Here is a 24790-nt window from a genome sequence, read left to right as displayed (position 1 = left end):
GAGACAGTCAGAGAAGACACCCAATGTGGCGTTTCGTCAGGGGCGTCTTGTTTGCAGGAATGCAGAGACTCATCGGTGTATACCCCTGGTTCACATGAATATGCTGCTGTTGTTTTGGGGGGCTTACTGTTTTTTCACATATATCTCTGTGTTCGTCTGTGGTCCCATTTATATCAGCTTATGGCACATACAGTAGGGCCACACACATACGGCGGGTTCCGTTCTAGGTCGCTGCCGCGATTTTCCGTCTTTCCTACCCCTTCTGCGCATGCGCAGACTCGGCCATCCCCCTTCTGCACATGCGCGAATTCGGCCGCTCCCTCGGTTGCACATGTGCGACCTCGGACGCTCCCCCTTCTGCGCATGCATGACTCGGCTGTCGAGGGAGCACCACCTGTATTTTATGGGTTTGGGTTTGGTTTTGTTATCAATTTGGTAGTAGTGCTGCCTTCAGCCCCCTGTTCTCATTTACTGTAAATTGTCACCTGTTGAATTTAAAGATGTAGTCTCTGCTGAGACCAAAGATCAGTAGTGGCACTGACATGATTAAAGGCTTAAATCTGAAGTGACTGCTCTTTTCTTTCTTTACCAGAATCAGACATACATGTTACATACACATTTAACAGAGAAAACACTTAATGGACACTTACTCACATATTCAGAGGCCCAGAAGAATTTGTGCTACGTTTACAAATAAAGCTAGTGTACTTTTTGATTTAAGCACATTTATATTTGTTTAAAGAAGCCAATTAGCACATTTTAATATAGAGACTAAAAGGTACAATTGCAATCACCTGCACAAAGTTATCAAGTAAGTGACAGGCTAATTACAATCTTAAGTGAAGAAGAGGTTGGACAGGAATACCAGACCCATCCCATACTTCATATATTTAAAAATTAAAACTTGTACCCTTCTCTGAAATATTTTTTTTTTCATTCAACTCCCTTTCTTTACTTTTTTTTCTGTCTACACTGGCTTGTCTGTATATTTCCAAGAGAGTTACTGACTGACTGAGTTTAACTCTCCCTGCTTCTTTCCACATGAAATGATTGGAGCTCAGTAAGTGGACTGCATAGAAGTAACTTAATTTTGTAGGTCACAGAGCAAACAAACAATAAATGGGGGAAAAAATATTTATTTATGATTTAATTGAATTTACAATAAAATGTAAATGAGGAGATTTTAGCTGTCAAATTAGTTGCCTTGCCCTCTGTGCCTTTTGGGGTATGATTATTTTATAAATGACTTCTGAGTGCTGTTTTCCACTGCTTTTTTATATATACAGCATTTAACAATATGGTCATCCTGCCACACCAAGCAGTGAAGCATATGAAGATGTGGGCAGACAGGTCTATCACTAAGTGACAGCTTAATAATATTCTGGCTCGTTTTGCTTATGTAGTTCTTCCAAAAATGAATTCAAATTCTTCTGCTCACTGAGCTTGAATCTCAAACTGTAAGTAAGATTCCCTGTTGCTTTACCTCCTAAGAGAAAGAGGGGTTAAAAAAAGAGACCATGACCTATGTATTGGCAGTAGGTACTTAGGGCCATATTTACTAAGAGGTAAAATAATAAGCTCCCTTGTGCACTGGAAGACATCTTACAGCTGCATTCGCACAAATAGGTCATAAACACAGATGGGCAAAATGTTAGCAGAAATCCAAAACTGCAGTGGATTGGCAAATTCCTTTCAGCAGAATTCCAGTGCTATGCCCGTCCCTAATATCTGTCAGAATTTTCAATTGGCACTTGGCAATGTAAGACAGCCAGCCACCAATTACGTAACATCTAGGTAGACACCCACCCACCCATGCAGTCACCCACCCAGTCAATCACCCACCCAGCCAGTCACCCACTCACTCACTTAACCACCTAGTCAGTCACTCACCCACCCAGTCAGTCACTCACCCACCCAGTCAGTCACTCACCCAGTTAGTCAGTCAGTCACCCACTCACCCAGTCAGCCAGTCAGTCACCCAGTCACCCACCCAGTCAGTCAGTCCCCCACTCACTCACTCAACCACCTAGTCAGTCACTCAAGTCACTCACCCAGTAAGTCAGTCAGGCACTCACCCACCCAGTCAGTCACTCACCCAGTCAGTCACCCACTAGGGCTAGGTGACGAGTAGATTTTTTGGGTTTGGCGAGTAGATTTTTGTCAAGCACTGGGCATTAGCATCTGCTGTGTGATGCGCTTCCTGACCAGCTGGCTCAGGGAGGATTTGTTCCGATAAAGGATACCTAGTTTGGCATAGGTTTTGGATGTCAGGGTATCAATGTGCAACCTAAATGTTAAAAAGGAGTCAAGCTATATGCCCAGATATTTCCAACTAGTGACAGGGGCTAGATTGGTTTAAGAGTTGGTTCTGATCTGTAGCTCCATCATTGGTAGCTTTAGATATTTAGCCATTTTTAAAACAGTACCCAGTCAGCATAAAGTAAATTAAAGTTGCCCTTCTCCCTGCCAGGATGAAGGCCGCCCTTGTTCTCCTCATCTTCAGTGGGCCCTGACAGTAAAATAAAAAAACTTTGCCCATAATTGTACTTTATGTGTTGGGAGGAGGGTTGTTGGGGGTAGAAGGGGTGGGTTGTAGGGTTGTTGTATTTTAAAGGTTGTGGGGGTGGGTGAAGGGGGTAGTTGCCCAATGGTGGGGGTTTAGCCTCTCGAGTGGGTAGCGGGGGGGAGGGTTTCGTGTTAACACCTTAATTAGCGGTAGTAAGTGCTATGGTAATGAAACCTTCTTGGTAGGCCTAACCACCCACCCTGGAGCAACTACCCCCTTCACCCACACCTCTACCTTCAATAAACTAGATACTAGTCGCTAAGGTAATGAAGCTGCTTTTATTTTAATGTAGCCCCCTGCTATATTTCTCTGACCTAGTATTTTAAGTCCTGGTAATAGCAGGCAGTGCTATTGGTAATCCCCTCTCACATGGCCTACCATGTGAGTCAGACTTCCTTAAACTAACAAAGTTACAGTTTTCAGGCAGTTGCCTGAAAACAGTTGGAGTCACATGCCAGGGGAGTGGGGATGCTCTAGTGGGACCTGCCCAGTTTATGGGGTAGAGGAGTTAGTCACACCTCTGGTATTAAAAGGTACTCCTATTCAAATTAGTTCTGCTCCTTAGGGAGTGTCTGTTCTGCCTTACCCCTTAGGGGTAAGGGTCTGTCCTGTTCTAGTTCTGTGCTAGCCATGGGCTAGGGATGAGTATGGCTCTGACCCTAGCAACTACCAAGCAAGCTGTGTGGGTTCTATCTAATCTTGTTTACTGCACCGACACACTTTATTCGAGCAAATACCCAGTATGTACCTGGCAGATACCTGGAATGAGCCGCTCCTCACCTCTGACAAGCCCCGTTGCGTTTGCCTTCCCAGCCTGGGTTCATGCCTGGCTGACGGGCGGCTGATCTGTTAAATGATAATGATTAGGATTTAATAGGCTGCAATGCTTCGCGTGTCTACCAGATGGCATAAATTCATGAATTGTAATGCAGTATATATATATATACTGTGCAGTATTGCAGCCAGCGGGAATAAAATGCTTCAATCCCTTGCTGGAAAATACCTCAATGCACTCGGGCAGAAAACAGTCACAAACCTCAATACACCCGGGTATACCCGAATTCGTGGGACTAGCCGAGCTCGAATAAAGTGTGTCGCCAGTGTACGTAGGGATCAGAAGGAAGTTCACCTCTCTTGCAAGAGAATGCCTAAGGAGAAGGGTATGTGGGCATATCTGGACCTGGATCTTGACTTTAAAACTTCATTGTAAAAGTGACTTTTCAGGTAATTCTTGAAGATGGGGAGAGAGGGAGCTTGATGGAGAGTGTGGGTTAGAGAGGTGCAGAGGTCGGGGCAGTATAATAATGATATTTAAGGTGGGACAGATAAGTAAAAACACATGGGACATAGATAACATAGCTTTGAGAGCAGTGCAAGAAGTGAGCAGGTACATAGTAATTGATGAGAACATATATATATATATATATATATATATATATATATATATATATATATATATATATATATATATATATATATATATATATATATATATATATATATATATATATATATTGATATTGAATTTAACAGTAAGCCAATCTGGAGTTTTCAGTAGGAGAGAAGCAGTAGCAGCGGTGTTTTGTATAGATTGCTCAGTAGAGAGTAGTAGGGCAGGGAGTCCAGATAACAGAGGGTTGCAATAAACAATACAGAAAATGATGTGGGTGTGGATTGTTGTTAACTGTTGCTTTACATATTTACATGTACACACATTATGATATTCCTTCCTGTTATTGATCTTTTTCTCTAACTTCACTTCCTTCAATACTTGCAATAGATTTAAATGTTGTCAATCAAGCATTCAAATGTCTAATCGAGATTGGTGCACTTACAGTCATTACCAGCATGACACCACAGTCCCCATAAGTACTATCGCCAGAGATAGGCACCTCTGGAAATTCCACAAAGCAGGCTGCCTGCTCGACAGGGACCTTTGGACAACTAAAAGGCAGAGATGCCAGGGGTCTCAGTTTATATGCCGCTGAGTCAGGTGCCTCTGGCACATAACTAGGTGGCCCTTGAGGAAGGAGGGGTAAATGTCTTCTTAGCCAGGTGACAATGACCAGCAGAATTTAGGCAAACAACATGACTGTTGCTGGTGTCCCGCTCATCTGACTGGACAAAGCTGTCTACCAGTCCTGAGATCCTTGCTCCTTCATTGGCTCCCATCTCTCAGTACTGGCTCCACCAGAGGTGCACGGAGCATCTCCACCATGACATAGCTCAAACATCTGCTGTCACCCCGCCCCCTATAGGCAGCCATCCCAACACCATTAAGGCTTTCACCATGGCTTGCAAGGCACCAGCTGTACCAACCACTGGGGTTGTAGAGACACACCGGAGTGTCCAGCAGAATTTAGGTAAGCAACACTAATGCTGGTGTCCAACTCACCTGACTGGACGAGGATGCCTACTGATCCTGAAATCCTCATCGCCCACCTCTCTCCACTCTTAGCAATACTCTCCCACTGCTGTCGCTGTGGCTCCACAAGGCACTGAGAACCCCTTGTCTCCAACATGTCCAGGTGCTAACATGCTGTTTTCCCACATCTGCTTCCACAAAACAGGTTCCTGAACTAACACTGCGACAGTCCCAAACCCTTGCTAGTGAGGCACCAGCTGTACAGTCAATTGTACAGCTTGTACCCATGCTAAGGAGCAGCCTTCTGGATATGTTCATTTAACCCGTGAGATCACCAGGAGGTGATGCACCAGTGGCGCACTTCACTACCCCTCATCCAGGAATGGAATGGCGGCCACCCCAGTTCATCTGCTGCGCCCCCTCCCCCCTCAAAGCTCTGAGCCCTTGCACATCATCAACCTGCTCCAAAAGACAGCTGCAGAATGACCTTTCTCCATCCCAGCCCCTGTAGAGGCCTCAACGGAAAGCCACTTTACAGCCTTAGCTGCCCCTGCAGCTACAATTACTACGGACTCAGCCCCTCCTGCCACACCCCCACCATCGCCACCCCTTCCTGGTTACAACTGGTTACAACTATGGGTAGCAGGCAGGGTATCTTCGAGCCAGAGGACCACATGGCTGGTGTCAGGTACCCCCTTCCCTATACCACAACTTCACCAGGTGTGGGCACCACCCGCCACAGATTCTGCATGCTTCCATTACCAGCATCAGTGGCACCTGCATTTAGAAAAGGAAGTGTAAGCGCAAATAAAACTACTCAAGGTGACAAACAAAATATATACTGTCCTTTACAGAAAGTGCAGCTCCCAGAACAGGACTCAATCCCAGTCCCGATAGCAAATGGTGAAAGCTACAGGGGCGCAAATTCAATCCAGGACATGAAAGAAAATCTAAAATACAAAATAGTGCAACACTGTATATCAAAAAGAAACAGTATTGTATATCAAAAAGAAACAGTATGGGTTAATCTTTGAATGTTAGACTTGCGTGTTCTACGTGATAAATAGGCAGTTTGGTTATATAGAGTGACCAACTCTAAATTCATCCAGGTGAGTGCTTCACACCGTCACAGATGATGTCTCAGATAATCCATAGGAGAATAGAGGGAGGGGGACCCCACATACAAGAGGAGAAAGCAAATATAGTGTAACAATGCTTTAATTGATATAAAACACAAAGTAATGCACTTACATAAGTATTTTTGTGGTAGGCATTCAGACCTCCCAGGGTAACAACACAGGAGCTAGGCAGACGACAATCCCAAAACAGCTTCAGATCTTGCTGCACGGCCGATAGGCAGTCACTGGGCTGAGTAATGAAGTCCCCCAGCTGTGAATGAATGCCCCCCAAAGTCTCTGTACTGCACTACTCTGCCCTATGTGTTTCGACTGTCCGTCTTCCTCAGGGGATAATCCCCTACTGCCACACCCCCACCATTGCCACCCCTTCCAGCACCTGGCTTACAGCTATGGGTAACAGGCATGGTATCTTCAAGCCAGTGGACCACATGGCTGGTGTCAGGTACCCCCCTTCCCTATACCACAACTCCACCAGGTGTGGGCACCATCCGCCACAGATTCTGCATGCTTCAATTACCAGCATCAGTGGCATCTGCATTTAGGATACAATTCCTGACCCACACATCAGTATGCAAGTACTAGTTGGGAAGAAACAGCACAAATCCAGCAGGACCGGGCAGCACAGCAGGTTGCAATGCAGAAATAAAGCGTGAAATATACAGGAGAAACTCCCCTCCACATCATCATGGTCAGGTGTGCATGCCATTTCTTTACCTCTTCAAACAGAAGGAGATCGTTCAGATGAGCTTATCTGATAATCAGTGTCAGACTCAGAGATGGTGTCAGATAGCAAACAGACACCATTATCTAAACGGATTAAGAAACAGCTCCAGGCAATTAGCCAGAGCATTAAGTCATTACAAAGTGGGAAAGAGGGAAAAAAAGCTCATCTGCCACCAGCGAAATCAAAGATAATTAAAATAAAAGGAAGCTGGACTGGATGCAGTGGCAACAGTATGCTCGCAACCTACCTAATAGGAAGAGGTAGGCTATGTTGAGCTGTACAGTAAGTTAATTGTCAGGTTTAGAGCTATCTAAATGGTACCAGAAGGCAAAGAAAAAGGACCAAGGGCCAATTCAAGAATGATGCACAATCATATAGAAAATGTACAGTGACGAGTGTTTGTGAACCCCTTAGGAATTTCACATATTTGAAACTCAGTGAAATTTGAGGGCTTCCTTGCATGAACAATTCACTTCAGGTCCTGCCACAATATTTTGATTGAGTTTACAGTAGGTCTAAACTTTGACTGGGCCATGTAATTTCTTCTTCTGCAGCCATTCTTTTATAGATCTGCTTATATGTTTAAAATCATTGTCTTACTGCATGATCCATTTTCGCTTCAGCTCATGGACAGACGGCCTGACATTCTCCTCTAGAATCTTCTAACAGCCAAGAACTGAGGAGAAAAAAGTTGCAGGTCCCATATGGACCTTTCATTAGGTGAAAGGTCCATTTGGGACCTGAAATGTTTTTCCTCCTCTGTTGTTGGCTGTCACATTAAATGAAGAATTGCATTATGAACTTGTGAGTAGGGATATACTTTGTACCTCTGTTCTAGAGGAGACCTGTGTAGAGGGAGAAAGGGGGTGGCCCGGGATTAAAGGGGTTACACCCCATTTGGCCATCCCCTGACCTCACCCGGGAGTCAAAGGGTTAACTGGGCTAAGACCCAGAACAGTGATTTAACCCCTGTAATGACATGTACATGTGTATTCCCCCCGGTTTACTCAGTGTCTGCATCACACACACACTAGAATCCATCTGGGAGCACAAGGGTTAATAGTCATTTAATGATTATAGCTCTTTGCGAAGTTTTCCCGCCTTTTCAGGCACCATTTTGCAGGTCCCAATTGGCCGCCATTAGGGCTCCATGCATTCTAATGGAGAATCTTGTTGTTTTAGTCCTGTTTCCTGTAAAGACCAGCAGGTGCGTCCGAGAGGGAGAGCGGCGGTTTCCCATTGAAAGTCGATGGGCCCATTGACTTCAATGGAGGTTCCTCGAGGTAACTTTCGAAGAACAAGTTGGCTGCCGTCCAGACCGCAAACCGCAAAGCGGATACATTTTCAATAGGAGAGCTTTGATCACTAACAAGTCAAGGTCAACGTCAAGTGGCGTGGGAATAAACAGTTCTAGGGCCCCTAGGAATAAAATTCTTGTTGGCCCTAGTTCCTAGGCTTCCCCCCACTCGATCACAACCGGGTCCCCAAATCCTGGACTCCCGATAAGGGTCGAACCGAGAAGAATGGGTTGCGCCATAGTCTTTGCCGGCGGCGGCAGAAACGGCTCAGAAAAATGACTTGAGTGTGAAATGCTGTATTTTGGTACTCCATATCTCCGGTTCTGGAGGGCGCAGCGGATCAAGGTTTGGGGTATCTGCAGTCACTGCTCCGGCATCACTGCAGAACCATCCTTGACCCTTCTGGACCAACCCAACGGAGTATGGACCCCCTTGAAGGTTCGGGACTTTTCCCATAGACTTCAATGGCGGAGAAACCCCATTGATCTCAATGGCGGCAATTTACCATTGAAAGTCTATGGTGGAGAAGCCCGTTGTTTTCAATGGGGATTTAGTGAAAAGCTGAGATTTCTTTTTTAGCGGAGATTTTTGTATTAAAATGAAAAATGATTTAATGTGCATTTGTGTAACTCCGGTTCCATAGGTCGTAGCAAGTCGCTTTTTGGACCATATGGTGTCCCAGTTCTGGCCATGAGAACTGGGAAGTTTGGTTCTGCTAGACCCAACAGAACCGGATATTTTAATACGGTTATGTTTTATGTTTAATACTGTGTCCCAAGGTATGGACAAAAACTCAGAGAATTCCTTTGCATACCAGAATAGCAGATGGCCCTAGAGGCGCCCTAATGTCTAGGACTTAAGTATTGTTCAAAGGGTCTTATCACCCTCCCTGTTGATTTAAGGGTGGAGGAGGCTCAAACCAGAGCAGTCTCCAAGTGTCCCATTTATCACCTTCCAACAAAGGTTATCCTGCCAGAGATCCAGATGGGTAGACTGGCTGGCATTCCATTTGCATATGTGGGGCTACAGAAATGAGACCCCAGAGTTCTACTGCGCCTGTGCCAGCTAGCAGGGGGGCCTGTACTAAAATGTGTTCCCCCATCAAAGATTGGCTGGAGATAATTGAAAACCAATCACAGGTACTTAAGGTTAAGGATAGAGGGACAAAAGGTTTATAAACTGCTGTCCACCCATATATCCTTTGTCTTCGTTCACTGTGGTAGTCGTCTTCATTTGCTGATATGGTTACCTGATATCACCTGAATGATTACCTGATTGCTGAAGAGAAATGCTACATCAAACTTCTCATTCCCCAACCCCTAAGTAAGTGTACTTCTTGTCTGTTACTGTATTATTCGTGTGTTCACCTATCCTAAGGAATAAAATCCCTTTATTATATCTTAAGCCTCGTTCAGTTCAAACCCAGTTTTTTTTGTGTAATATTAATAGACCTGTGTAGGCTATCGTCACAACCTGCATTTTGAAGAATTTCTTCGTCAATGATGGCAAGCCTTCCAGGTCCAGATACAGAAAAGCAGCCCCAAACTATTACACTCCTACCACAATGCTTCATGGTTGGAATGAGGTTCTTCTGCTCGAATGCAGTGTTTGATTTTCACTAAACATAACGTTTCTCATTGAGGCCAAAAAATTCTACCTTTGACTCGTCTGTCCAGAGAACATTTTTCCAGATGTCTTGTGGATCGTCTATGTGCTTTTTGGTGAACTTTAGACAGACAGCAATGGGTTTTTTTTAGAGGGCAGTGGTTTCCTTTTGGCTATCCTACCATGAACACCATTCTTGTCCAGTCTTTTTCTGATAGTTGAGTCATGAACACTCACATTAGCCAAGGCATGAGTAGCCTGCAGATCCTTGGATGTTACTCTGGGGTTTTTATTAATTCCTGGATGATTTGGACTACTGTATCTGTCTGGCAATGAATTGGTGGAGCCCCAAATCCTTAGACATGGTTTTGAAACTCTTTCTAGACTTATCAGCATTAATAACTGCTTTACTGAGGTCCTCCGAGATCTCTCGATTGTGGCATGACATGTTTCCACACACCTCAAACTCTCAAAATGTCGATCTTTATATAGAGTTGGGTATCCCAAACAAACACCTGAAGATCTACCTAATTATTTACACACCCGATTCTAATTATCCCCTTTAAATTAGCTGATAAAACCATGGTTTAACTTACTTTTGCACATACCCTGACAATTAATTACTCATTGTTTGTCTAATTCATACATTTTGTTTCAAAAGACACAGAATTGGATGTTCAAGAAGGGTATCATGGAAAAACTATGGAATTTACGTAATTATTATTGTGGTCCACAAAACTTTTCTTGCCACTGTACTTTGTGGTGTCTCCATATTCGGTAGCTGTTTGTTAGAAAAGTATCCAGAGCAAGGGGTAAGATTAATGAAGTACACAGACGTGATCTTCTCCACGTATGGAACCTATGGAGGCTCAACCTGTGAGCTGTGGGCAGGCCCGGTGCAAGAGTATTCATTGCTCTAGGCAAACCTTCAACCTTTCACCTCCCCTCACACTGACATTTTGGATTTTTCTTTAAATGTTATACCCCCATTCTCTCTATCCCTCCCCCTCCTACTCATTCTCCCCCTTATTCCCTCAACCCACCCCCCTTCCCATTTCTCACCCCTCCCTCCCCATTTCATTCTCTCACTCCCCCACCCAATAATAGATGCCTACCTAGCTGCAGTCTTCTTGAGGAGGACGGCTGAGGTGGACCTGCACTCGAGCAGTGGCAGGCACCAGAAGTCTGTCATTGAAGATTTTTGGGTCGGGCCACTGGGGCATGCTCCTCCCAGACCCTTCTCTTCTGCTCCTGCTGCCCAGCTGTGCTCTCACCAGTCCTGTTTTTCTACACCACCCTGTTCTGCTCCCACCATCATCCTCCTCCACCACCCACCACCCTCCTCTTCGTCTGCCAGTCATTGTAGTCCTCTGCTTCTGCAGCCCCCCAAAATCTGCCGTCCGAGGTGACCGCCTGAGTTGCATAGTGGTTACACCGGCCCTGGCAGTGGGGCTTTAATGTATTAAAATGAACCTACCACAGTATTTTACCTCTAACTATGGCCTATTAAACTACAATTAAGATAGATAATTGATGCCTTGGCTGCAAAAATACCCTGACTGCAAAAATGCAGCTTTTCAAAAAGAGGGTACAAGTGACAATAATTAAAGGGCTACACATCTAGGCAGGAAAGCTTCACTGTATTGGAGAAAGCCACAATGCCACATTACAACTGAGGGGACTGCTACAGATGGTGACCCACACAAGGTACTGACTCTGTGACCCAAGTCTACCCCACCACTTGTGCGAGGGGAAAAAAACATGGCCGCTCAGGAAACAAAAGGTCTACAGAGACACCTGTGACAGCCAAGAACTCTGCGAGGAAAGTCTGCTCACCTGTACGACTACCACCTGGGGTTGGAAAGCTGGAAAAGCGCTTTCTGAGATCACAGGGAAAAATACATCTGATACCTCCAAAATGGAGGGCAAAATCTGGTGTTCCGGTAATGAACCCAGCAGCACGGAAGAGTGCCCCTTTTGGTCCTACGAGGATACTGATGAAAAGGAAGATATCTCCTATGAGGGCCCTGAAATGCAACGTACCCACAAAATACCCCTAGGAGGGTGCAGCAACCTGAACCCTGTACGCACCGACAAGGCAGTTTCCATGACCATGAATATGATTGGTGGATGCAAAAGCAGGACCAGCTGAATGCCGAATATCTCCACCAGCTACTGCAAGAAAAGCACAGTGATTGCAGTGAAACTGCTGAAGTTTCAAACGAAGAAGGAGGCCCCAGTTTCCCTGATGGGACGGAGTCATCTAAAGCAAAAAGGAGGAAAAGAAACAAGGTTCTCCACTTACCATGGAAGGGTCAGACACATCCCCAGATCCTGCGGAGAAAAAGGGGGGTTGAGATGCCCTGCAACCTATAGCAAATGGAGGATTCGTCCTGAGAATGACAATCTCAGAGGGCCCAAGGCAGAAGTCGTGTTCATCAAAGATGTGTCTTTCCGGTGCTGACAGTGAGAAACCCTCAACAAACTATACCAGGGAAGCAAAGCTGGAACAAGTAAGAGCTGATTTATTGATCAGCCCTGATGATGCACTGCAAACTGCTAGGCATGACTGTGATCTCCACTGTGAACGATTGGAAAAGGAGATAGAAGCTAATGCCAAGCTACAGAGTGGTCTGCTCACATTTACCTTTGACTGTGTGACTGTGATGAACACAAAGTATCGCTTATGTAGTGATTTAGAAGACCTGACAACTGAGCTGAAGACGACGAACACTATTACCACCATGGTCAAAAAACAGACCCGCTCAGATGAAGTTAGTGTTGATTTGCAGCAGAAGGAGGCTCAAAAGTAGGCCCTCCATTTCAGTCTAGAGCTTGGACTATCTCAGAAGGAGTCTCTTAGTCAGTGCAGAGCTCTGAGGCTCTTGAAAGGAGTTGTACAGCCTCAGTATGGAGCTGGAAGTCTCTCGGATAGAGATTTTCAATTTCCGTGCCGAGCTGGAAGTCTCCCAGAAAGAGTTTCACAGTCAAGATACCGAGTGGGAGATCTTCCAAAAAGAGGCCCATACTCTCAATATAGAGCTGGATGTCTCTCGCCAGGAGGTCAACGGTATACGGACAGAGTTGGACATATCGCAGAACGAGGTTTATACTCTCCACATAGAGCTGAATGTCTCACATCAGATCAGCAGTCTCCACACAGAACTGGAAATCTCTCAAAAGGAATTTCACAGTCTCGTCAAAGAGCTGGAATTCTCTCAAAAAGCTGTTCGAAGTCTTAGTATGGATCTTGAAATCTCTCAGAAGGAGCTTTACTCCCTCAACATAGAGATGGAAGGCTCACGCCAGGAGACCTAGAGTCTCAACTGAGAAGTGCGTAAATGGAAGGAGGACTACGAGGAAGCCCTGAATATTATAGAGACTGTAAAAAGAGAAAATACAAGTCTGAAAGAGAAGTTCAGATATGACTTACCACGTCAGTGAAGGGAATGAAAAGCTTCATGAGCTAGAAAAAATTAAGAAACTATTTGAACAAGAAAAGTTAGAAGTACTGGAGCAACGCACACAAGCAGAGCACATACACATACAGATACATGCACATGCACATACAGAGCCATCTTCAAGGTCTGCGTATGCACCTACAGAATTGCTTGCTGGAGAGAAACTAGTGAATGCCTAGGAGAAGAAGCAATCTCTGCAGGAAGAAAATCTGCAGGCTGCTAATGAACTACAAGAGCTGCAGGAATATCGGAGTATTCAGTGTGTCCTTGCAGAGCAGCATGGGGAACTGAAGGCTACGCTGCACATCACGAGAGCATTGCAGGAGGCTGAGCTTACAGGCCAGGTGACTTGGTATGAGAAGGAGCACGAGAAGAGCCAGAAACTGAAGCAAGAGCGAAAGAAGCGGGGACGCTGATCCATCCCCAACAGTCAGTATGCCTAAGAGAAAGAAACCTGGAAAAGGAAAGTGGCAGCGACGCTAGCAAAGACATCTGCAGAGCTCCAAAATATAATGAACCATGCATTGATGCACACTCGGCGAAAGCTCAAGAAACAGAATTCTCTCACCGATGAACTAAACTTGTTGAAAAGAGAAAAGCATTTGAATAATTCAGAAATACTACAATTCACATTCAAGGCATACTAGAAGCATCAATGTGACTTCGCTCAAGGTGGGGTTCAGTCACAGTTAAGGCAGGGCTTAACAAGACCTCTGGGTGGCAAAACTACCAGGCCAGGAGAGAAAGGGATGCAGCAAAGAGTGGCATGCTGGTGGCGCCAGCAGTACATTCTGGTTGTTTTAGCCACAAGAAGAGATGGTTGGTGCTGGAGGCACAAACCCCATGGTGGGACCAGCTCAGCCATGATTCAAAAGAATGGCATGTACTGTGTGCCCTCTGTACTGTTGGGTCTAGGCTACCCTAGGGAACTAGACGGTTAATGCAACCACAGGGGTGGGACCGAATTAGGTGTTTCGGTCTGGCCAACAGTTTATGTTTGTTTTATTAATAAAGCTGTGACCTATTTTATTCACACCAATAGTCTTGTGTTCTTGGAAAGCTTTATGCTGAGTTTGGCAGCCTAGCCCTAGGCTGATTAAAGACATACTTCTTTTTTTGTGAGAGGTAGGCTGATGCCTTCAATTGGCAAATGAATGGTTTCCTTTATATTATTCTGAGACATGTACTGTACTATTTTGAAATGGTGTTGATCAAATGTAACCATCCCATTTCTAGTAAGCTTTGATTAAATTTAAAAAAAAGTATAAAACACAATACAAGTTATTTTTTTTACATTATAATGTTAGATATTCAATGAAATTGCCGGCATTTAGTTTGTGTGAAATTCATTTCATAAAGTGAAAATATTATTCTTCACTGATCAAAAAACAGATTATTGTTGATCAGAAAAATAATGAAGCACAGCATTCAAAACCTACATGATAAATTGGAGTCTCTCTTCAACTAAGGTTTTTTTAAATAAGGATATTTTTGTCACCATATTTGGATCAATACCCAAAATCATTATTATAATTATTTTTAAAACCGAGAAAATGCAATTGCGACTAACATATCTAAAATGCTTACTGGGGATCAAGTAGAGATTAAATATTGAAATTATTTATTTTTTTAAAGACATTGATTCCCTGGATGTCGTTAACATTAATGAATATAAATCAGAAATACCAGGCAAGATTCCAAAATCTTTTTCTACTGTAATCACCCCAAGGCCTTCTAAGCCTCTTTAGGTCTGCTGGAATAGGATATTACTTTATCTACTTATTTGCATTATTGGATTAATGTATTACCATCTAACAGATACAATATAAGATTTTACATGGTGAAAAAACTATTTTTGGCAATGACGTGAATGCCTGGGAAATATAAACGTTTCAGAAAAAAAAGGGAATTAACGTGCATTTTATATCTATGCTATTTATTGGATAAGCGAGCGAAGTGAAGACTTAAACTAGACTTTGTGGCCAGATTGGGTATGTGTTTGTCTGCCTGTGTTTTTTGTTTTGTGTATTCTCTCTCCACAGGCCAAACGCCTTGATCGATTCTGATGAAATGTTGAGGGTACTTCTCCGCCATCCTAACTTAGATCTGCCAGAAGTTTCATTCAAATCGGTGCAGCTCCCATCTTGGAATTGTTTTTTTGATGTGATAATAATGAAAATAAACAGTACATCTCATCGACCGGATTCTTGATACAAAACATTACGGGGCCTATTCTAGTGGCTAGTGTTTTTATTTCTTGAATTGGTTGGATCGGTGTTTATTTTATTTAATTCTTATGTTTTGGAATAACATAATTTTTATTCTTTTGCTGTTTTGCTACGACAGGTAATCGAGGCTTTCTGAATACCGTGATAGCAACGCTCCAAAAACTGGCGGTGTAACCGGACCAGCTATTTTTTTATGATGCCTTATAGAATATGCCCCTAAATGTTTTATTTTGCAGTGTACAACATTTTCAGACAATTTGATTGAAACGTTTCAGATATTAAATAATTAAAATTAAAATAAATTGGTAACCACTGTAACAAACACTGTACATTCTAATAGGTACATCAATGCAGATGTACATAATGTACATGCTCAGACTTCATGAGTAGTTTCATGAGTAGTTTTTTGGATATCTATATACTTTGGGGGTTGCAACAGATGGTAGCCAACACAAGGTACTGATTCTGTGAAGAATATTTGTTCCATTACGTGTGCGGGAAAAAATACATTTAGGAATTTTAAATGAATATGACTACGAAAAGGTCCTGAACATTTAGATACTGTAAAAAGAGAGAACAGAAACCTGAAAGAGGAGGTTTCAGATCTGACTGATTAAGTCAGTGAAAGAAATGAGAAGCTTCATGAAGTAAAAAAGGTGAATCAACATATGGAGCAAGAAAAGTTGGAAGTGCAGTTACTGTAGCACTAAAAGAAGCAGAGGACACCTTGGAGCAGAAAAGAGGTCTATCCCCTTTTCCAGTTAGAACTTTGTCGGATCAGAGCAGACGCAGAAAGAAAGAAGAGAAGCATTCTAACACTCCAACAATACTACAGAGCTCAAATCCAAGGAAGGTTGGAGAGAGAACGTTATCTGCACAAACGCTCTGCGGTGGTCATCATACAGGCTTCCTACAGGGGACCGAAAGCTCTTCAGCTTTATTGCCAGAATAAAGCAGCTTCCTCTCCGGTCAATATAGAGAATGCAATGACAAAGAAATATGTATTAACATTTAAAGCAAAGTGTAATTGTCGTCCTGTCAAATGTTAGAAAGTATCTACAGCAAAGATGCTACAGGAAAATAAAGGAAGCTGCTTGTGTGATTCAGTCCAGATGTAGTTCCTACGCCACAAACAAGCAAGCTGTGCATTGCTATAAGCATATCCGCAACGCCATCTCGGTCCTACAATCGGCTTTCCACAAAATCCAGGAAAGAAGAACCGAATTACGACTGAGAAGTGCAATAAAAATCCAGTTGTGCTACCGTACCCATATGGCCCAATCCAGATTCCTCACAATGAAAACAGCCACTATAAAGATGCAGTCTTTGGCTACAATGAGATAGAACTGCATTTGTTGTTTAGACCCTAAAGGTACAACACTGGTTGTGCACTTGTATCACTCTACTCTTGAATCCCTCTACTCTTTCCTAGATCTGTCTCAGCATCTCCCCTCCTGAAATCCCTCTCCTGGCTTCCAATCAAATCCCGCATCTCACACTCCATTCTTCTCCTCACTTTTAAAGCTTTACACTCTTCTGCCCCTCCTTACATCTCAGCCCTAATTTCTCGCTATGCACCACCCCGACTCTTGCGTTCTGCTCAAGGATGTCTTCTTTCTACCCCCTTTTTATCTAAAGCCCTCTCCCGCCTTAAACCTTTTTCACTGACTGCCCCACACCTCTGGAATGCCCTTCCCCTCAGTACCCGACTAGCACCCTCTCTATCCACCTTCAAGACCCACCTTAAGACACACTTGCTTAAAGAAGCATACGAATAGCACTGTGAACATTCTGAACACATGATACATAAAGCTTGGCCCCCTGCAGACGCACTTACCAGAACTCCCTCCTACTGTCTCTGTACGTTCTCCCTACCTACCAATTAGATTGTAAGCTCCTCGGGGCAGGGACTCCTCTTCCTTAATGTTATGTTTGTCTAAAGCACTTATTCCCATGATCTGTTATTTATATTATCTGTTATTTATTCGATTACCACATGTATTACTACTGTGAAGCGCTATGTACATTAATGGTGCTATATAAATAAAGACATACAATACAATACTTGTCTTTGTAAGGGAAAAAGGCACAAGATTACAGGTTTGCCAACTACAAAAAAAAAGGCCATGGGTATAAGGTAAACGTGAGGAGAACTGCAGCAAACATTGATGTACTGGAATATAAGGATCCTGAACCTTGGAATTACCTTTTTACTGATAAAGGGGTTATGCTTTTTGCAAATAAGCCTATGATGTATGAGGAAGCTGTTGGTCTGGGTCCCCTGGTATAGAGCTTCTTTGACGGTGGTACTGTAGTAGAGATACCCCGCCAGAAAATACTGGGGACTTCCCCACACATTGAAGAAGCAGGCAGGCTGGATAAATTAATGCATCAAGACAGAAAGGCCCGAGTCTATGGGTCTGCCGACTGCCAAAGAGATGTCACAGGTTTCAATCAGAGTTGATGAGAACTCCGCCAACGTTGAGCTGCCCGAGATCAACGATGCTCAGCCAGACAAGGGTAATCACCCTTGTGACAGGGAAGACGAGACCGCATGATGCATGAAAAAAATGAATTGCCAAGCGAGTAAAAGAGGAGTTGGTAAAATAGAAAATGAGCTTGAGCGAGAAGTCCTCTGCAGGGTTGAGGAAGCTAAGCACATTGTGGAAAGGCTGTGTGCTCAAAAAATTCACAGCGAATGACTTAAGCATGCTGAATTAAAGCGCCAACTTGAAGAGACACTGGATATGTCACCGGCTAAAGGACTTGGTCCCCAGTGTCCTCTTCAACCATGACTACATATCGTGGCCACGAACTGTTAAAAATTGAATAAGTCTCTGTAATTCACTCCTGAGTACCAGATTAAGTATGTTTCTCTCCCTCCAGTTATGCTCTCACAACCTATTGTAGCGGTAGAGCTCAGGAGAGTGGAGGAACGGGCTTACGCCATGGCTAGCCCTAGCTACCCACAAACAGTACAGGAGTGTAACAGGATGGATACCCTGTCAGATAATGAGACCGGGAAACCTTGTTTACATAGCCTGATAAAGCACGGAGGAGGTTAATTCTGAAGCAGTATGCCTTCATTGATTTCCTCAGTTGCCTTTATAAGGAGACTTTAAAAAGCCAGCCATAGTGACTGCATATATCTCTCTGATCTAGAAAGCTGAGTACACCTGGACCCGGACAAGAGGGGGTAACCAGGCTCACTAATAAAGGTTAATCCCACTTGGTTGTCCCTGAGCTGTGTTCCGGGGTCCTAAAGTGTTAGCTCTTGGACCTGACTGTTGTACATGTACTACTATGCAAAATATGTGAAATGTGCAAAAATAAAGAGTGCTTGCAAGCGGAGATTGTTAGGCTACGAGTTTCAGGGTGGGTTTTGCGGAGAAACTTCTTTCAGATTGTGTCTATGTAGCAGGGTTCCAAAGTTAATGGACACCCCCAAAATGTACCCAGGAATCAGTTGAGATTCTCGTATACATTGAAGCACAAATGCTCCGGTTAAAATCCTACCCTGAAAACGTTCTTACGTTCTTACGTCACACCACCAGGATGTCCTGCTTCAGCGCAGACCAGAAAGGTAACCCCAGAATAGTACAGGGGTCCCTAGTATAAGGGGGGATGAACATACAGAACCCCTATAAGCTCATATTGAACCCCCAGAATACCCACAATATATATATATATATATATGCGCATAGGTGTCATATTTATATATATATATATATATATATATATATATATATATATATATATATATATATATATATGCAAATACAACTGTATGCTCATCTGCATGTCTTAGGCAGGTCTGCAACCCCGCCTTTCCCCATCATCACCCAGCATACAGCACTTCCACTGCAGCAAGGGATTCTGGGAAATGACATGCAAATGAGCACATATATATAATATATATATATATATATATATATATATATATATATATATATATACTGTACCGTGTATCTGTGTTAATGGATGTAGCACTGAGCTCTGTCTGTGTTTCATGTTCTGTCTCTGGTTTTAAATATAAGTTCATGCCCAGACCACCCTAACCCTGGTATGGGGGTTCAGGGTGTGCCCCCAGTCATGTATAAGACTGTGAGGCTTTTACTAAAATAAAAAGCCTAAGTTTGCATAGTGTAATAGATATGACTAGTGGGGATAAAACAGCTCAGGTTTTCACTCTATCCCTCACACCAATAGATTTAGGACATTTTAATAAGAAAATGTATAAATTATATTTTATTAAACTGATATATTTAAAATGTAGTAGGCTTGTACATTGAAATATAAGCTGTGTCTTTCACTGTTTGAACTCTGAGGGGGGCTTATGGGCTACCAGGTTGTGGTGCCTCTAAGTATGCCCTAGGTCCGTACATGAAAGTCACACATGCTGGCCAGAGGTGTGAGAGTCATCTGGGCAGGATGGCTGAGTGGAGTACCCATGTCCTGGGATGAATACAAGTCTGTCCGGCAAGTAGTCACCTCCCTAGACGTGGAGGCGCCAAGCCCTGCGGGGGCTCTGCATGGCAAGTAGGCAAGATGGTGTTTTTCGCACATGCCCCTGTGCCCTGCTGATTCTCCAGGTGCCAGGCTTTACAAGACTGGCAAGCCTCTGAGTGCTAGCATTAAAATTCCCACGCTGCTGGTTTGCGGTAATGCTGCGGGCTGACTTTGGAATGGATATAAAAAAGTTAGTAGCCAGCCCCAGGGGTTGTTCCAAGGTCTAAGTACTGTAAGTCCTTTAAGATTCTCAGATGCTAAGTGTCCAGTTACAATTCTCCAGCAGAAAAAGGCTGCTTCAGATAAAAAGCTGCCTGGAATATTTTCTGTCCTGTTTTGCAACTGTTATCAGGGTGAGGATTCCCTACACTTAGAAGAGTCTAGTTTTGTACCCCAGGTCCAAGTAAGTGTGTTTACTCCTGCTATTTGTAACCCATTGTGTGTATGTCTGTTTCCACAAAATAAATAACAATTTGTTTTACTTCTTGGTTTTGCTCAGTGAATGATCCCGGTAAAAAGGTGTAAGTACCTGGTCTCCAGTGACAAGGGATCATGCTGCAATAGCCAGTCAGACCCCTGAGCAGCTGTGGAGGATACCCTGCCCTTGGACTTTCTAACCCTTATACTGGCAGGAGGAAGCCGGGGGCCCTGAAGGTAAACTTTACTCGACACAACTTTGTGTTATGTGTGGTTAAGGGCTTAGCCCTCCAACACACAAATAGGGACTAAAGTCTGTATTTGTCAGCACTCCCGATGGAGCTGTTTGTTTATTTTTGTTAGTCCTTACTGTATGTGCTGAAAAGAAGCCATATTTGATGTTATTAAAGCTTTGGGTGAAATAAAAGCCTTGATTTGTTTTCCAAAAGCAGTCTCCTGTTTTCACCTCTGCACATAACTCCTATAGTTACCAATCAAAAAAATGGCCATTTTGTTTGTTTGTTTCTATAATCTCTTGAGATGATATTCATGATCTGTCTATACTGGTTGGTATATATACATATATCTAATGTGGTGGTATACAATGGAGTTGTCAATTTGGGCAGCAAGGAGTTCGCTGTTGGAATCAGCTTTGTGGCGCTCTCCCGAGTAAGACCTCTAAATTACATTTTGTTCTCTCCTGCTTTCCCTTTTGAGATAATAAGTTCTCTGTGAATATCAAGCAGCCTTCAACAGAGGCAGAGACAAGAGACACGCCTGGCGGCCTCTCTGTTGTTGCCTAAAGAGTGAACACTGAGTCTTATCCGTTACAAAAGAACTTGTCAATGTGTGTGATGGTGGTGGTGTTACTCAAGTGCAGCTACATCCTCGTCGTGAGTCCTTGTTACTGGAAACCATAATAATATAATCAATTGATTGCATATAATTAATACTGCAAATGTTGAAATGTATTTAAAAAAATGGTGGATTAAAAATTGTATTTAACTTATTGTGTTTTGCTGACGGATAGACAATGTATTACACATTTTCTGAACTCAGAATGTTGAAAATATTGATTATATCATTCTGTTTCTTGCTAAAAGCTGCTGATTGGGTTTAGAACCCGGCTTATGGTGTTTCGGATAAAACAGAACACTTTCCCTTGGATAAATCTGGTGCAATTCTTTGCACAGTCTGTAGACTTTAGTAAATAACTCCCAAAGAGTCTCATCTAAAGTCACAAGAAGAGAAGAAAACACTGTGATTTAAAACAAGTTTACTTGCCTCAAAGTCAGTGTTCTATCCATTAAGCTACTTCCATATACATATGTAACCCTGCTTCCCCCTTCCCCCAGACTCTACGGTGGTGTCTAGGGTGCATGAGTGCAGATTACATGCGGTGTGGTGCGTACCTGTGAGGAACAGGAGGGCCTGAGCTTCCCGCAATGTTGTGTGGGAGCCAGGACCGGGCTTCTGGAGTGGTAGCCTCCATGATCTCTTAGTGGTGCAGCGCCTCCATCTTCTATACTCCCAGGAATATGGGACAGGACTGTATAGACGAACCCCTTGGGTCCCAGGGTAATACCTTCCAATTCACACAGTCTTTGGTAATAACGGATAGTCTCTTTTATTGACAGATCAGCAATCTCCCAATGGTAGTGGCTTCAGTAGCCGCAACAACAACAGCAAGACTTGTTATTACGCCACTCTCCTTCCACATAGATAATTCCTCCTCTCCTTCCCTCCAAGTCTCTCCTCCGACAGGATGGTCTGGGCTAGGGCTTCAATATCCCGTGGACCACCCCCGAGGTTAGCCTCGCAGTAGGTCTTGGATTCTCCCCATCACCCTGGGCAGTGGGGTGAGGGCATTGGTCCACCAAGTCTGTAATTCTATCAGCTCTACTAAAGGAAGCTGAATCTTTCCACTCCTCTCTCTCTCTGCTCCTGCACTCTGCGCAGGGGAGTCCGCGGTCTCCTCCAACTCCTCGGACCGATCCGCAGGATTCTTCGACTCACGGCATACTAACTGAACTGCATACTCCCGGCATAACTAACCGGCAACTCCAGACACTCGATATCACTATCAACACTAACTCTACTCACAGGAGTTGGCTGCTAAATATAGAGCTAGCCCCGCCCCTCGTGATGTCAGCATAACCTCCCCTGTTGCTCACGCCTGCAGCAGAGTCCAGGCCTGCATCTACCACTCAGGATAGGGCTATGAAGGGGGAAAACCCATGATGATTACTGGTGCCTGATCTTAACGGGACTTACCACAGTAGAGGAAGATAGGTATAGCCTGTGCTGTTTACAGGGGGCTACACATATATAGAACATAGTTAGCCTGGGGACTTTTGCTTAAGATACCATTAAAATATAAATTTAAGGCACATTAATTGATCTCCTAAATTAAGGGGTGCATTGAATAAGATGGGCTAAAATAAGTGCTTACCAGAAATACAACACCATGCAAAGGGCATTTAAAGCATGTTCATGCAGTGAAATATTGAGCATATTGAGAATACCAAACGCTGATATTGAAAAAAAAAAAGCATGGCATCATATTTTGTAAAAAAAAAAAAATTGTAATAAATCTTGAAATTTTTTAATAACAACTGAAGGAATAAGGTTTTAACATGACATAGCATATCTACCAAGGTCTTGAAGAGTAACATATCTCCTAGCACTTCAATCAACTTTAAAAGGTTTTGTATATTACGTTAACAATAACAATATGCAGTTGGAAGATTGAATAGCTCCCATGCTTCACCTGTTTGTTCACCTACAGTATAAAAAAGCTTAAAGCAGCAATCCTGCAGTCTTTTTTTTTATATGTTTTATTTTATATATATATATATATATACAGTGTTCGACAATCCTATACATTTACTCGCCCGGGGCGGGTGGATTTAACCCCCGGGCGTGTAAATATTGGCCCAAGCAGCACACGTGTTTTTTTTTAAATTTCCCCCGTTCGCGCTCAAATTTTCCCTGCTCGCGCTGAAAAAGAAATAAATAAATAAACTCCCTACCTGACTGCTGATTGGCGCGCGCTCCCAGGCTTTGTGGGCGCGCGGCCAGGCTCTATATGAGCCTGCCCCCAACGAGCGGCCATTATTTCTGCCCGGACATCAAAAGTAAGTACACGCCATGCTGCGGCCCCTCTGCTCCTTCCCTGCGATCCCCCTGGTCCCCACATGGCTCCCTACTCCCCACCGCGGCAGCTCTCCTGTCCCATTCCCCTTCTCCTGTCCCCTGCTCCCGTCCCCTGCACCTGTCCCCTGCTCCTGTCCCCTTCCCCTCCTCCTGTCCCATTCCCCTGCTCCTATCCCCTTCCCCTCCTCCTGTCCCCTGCTCCTGTCCCCTTCCCCCTCGATCCACCGATCGCTGCCCGGGGCGGGAGGTCCCCACTGCTGCTGCCTGGTTGGCGTGTGGGGGTTGGGGGGCGGCCTCGGCCCTCACCACATGACTCCCACCTACCCTGCCGCCTCCCCGCCTGCTAGCTTCATGCCGCCGCGGGCTGGGGGGAAGAAGCAGTCTGCAAAGCTCCTTGGCCGCGCATTGTGAAGACATGCCGGCGAGGAGAGCAGGATAGTGGCGGCCACTGCGGGGCTGACTGTCCCCTGGGGGATACCTCGCCACGTGCCTCCCCCCCCACCCTGCCTCCCCAAAGCTTCCAGTATGCCTGCGTAAGGTATGGGGGGGGTGTCGGCCTGCCCCCCCCCCCACGAGCGGGAGATGGGCGCGGGTGGGTGGGGGAGGAGCATGGTGATGGTGCTGGTCGCGGCCTTTCCTCCCCCCCCCCGTGTGTATGTGTGTGTGTGTGTGTGTGTGTGTGTGTGTGTGTGTGTGTGTGTGTGTGTGTGTGTGTGTGTGTGTGTGTGTGTGTGTGTGTGTGTGTGTGTGCATGTGTGTGTGAGCAAGTGTATGTATGTGTGTATGGGAGCAAGTGTATGGTTGTATGGGAGCAAGTGTATGGCAGCAAGTGTATGGCAGCAAGTGTATGTGTGTATGGCAGCATGTGTATGGGAGCAAGTGTATGTATGTGTGTATGGCAGCATGTGTATGGCAGCATGTCTATTTATGTGTGTATGGGAGCAAGTGTATGGGAGCATGTGTATGTGTGTATGGCAGCATGTGTATGTGTGTATGGGAGCATGTGTATGTGTGTGACACCAGAGGTACCCCCCCAATCAGTCACCAGCCCCCCCAATCAGTCACCACCCCCCCCCCCAATCAGTCACCACCCCCCCCCTCAGTCAGTCAGTCACCCTCTCTCTGTGTATCACCCACCCTCTGTGTGTATCACCCACCCTCTGTGTGTATCACCCACCCTCTGTGTGTATCACCCACCGTTTCTCCCCTCTGTGTCTCTCCCCCCACACCCTCTCTCTCCCCCACACCCTCTCTCTCCCCTACACCCTCTCTGTCCCCCCCACACCCTCTCTCTCCCCCCCACACACTCTCTCTCTCCCCCC

The 24790-nt window shown here is 44.5% G+C and overlaps 1 protein-coding gene across 1 annotated transcript in view; it reads right to left on the bottom strand.

Annotated features, from left to right (window-relative positions):
* The window catches only part of GUCY1A2 (guanylate cyclase 1 soluble subunit alpha 2), a 342963-nt gene that overhangs the window by 275348 nt on the left and 42825 nt on the right, over window positions 1-24790 (bottom strand). The window contains exon 2 of the mRNA XM_075593200.1: window positions 5638-5708. Within this exon, the coding sequence (XP_075449315.1) occupies window positions 5638-5708 (71 nt within the window). The remainder of the gene's footprint in view (window positions 1-5637; window positions 5709-24790) is intronic.

This window comes from Ascaphus truei, chromosome 3 (genome assembly GCF_040206685.1).
Source record: "Ascaphus truei isolate aAscTru1 chromosome 3, aAscTru1.hap1, whole genome shotgun sequence".
NCBI lineage: Eukaryota > Metazoa > Chordata > Amphibia > Anura > Ascaphidae > Ascaphus > Ascaphus truei.
Note: the sequence above shows the minus strand (reverse complement) of the source record. Positions and strands in the feature narration are given on the sequence as shown.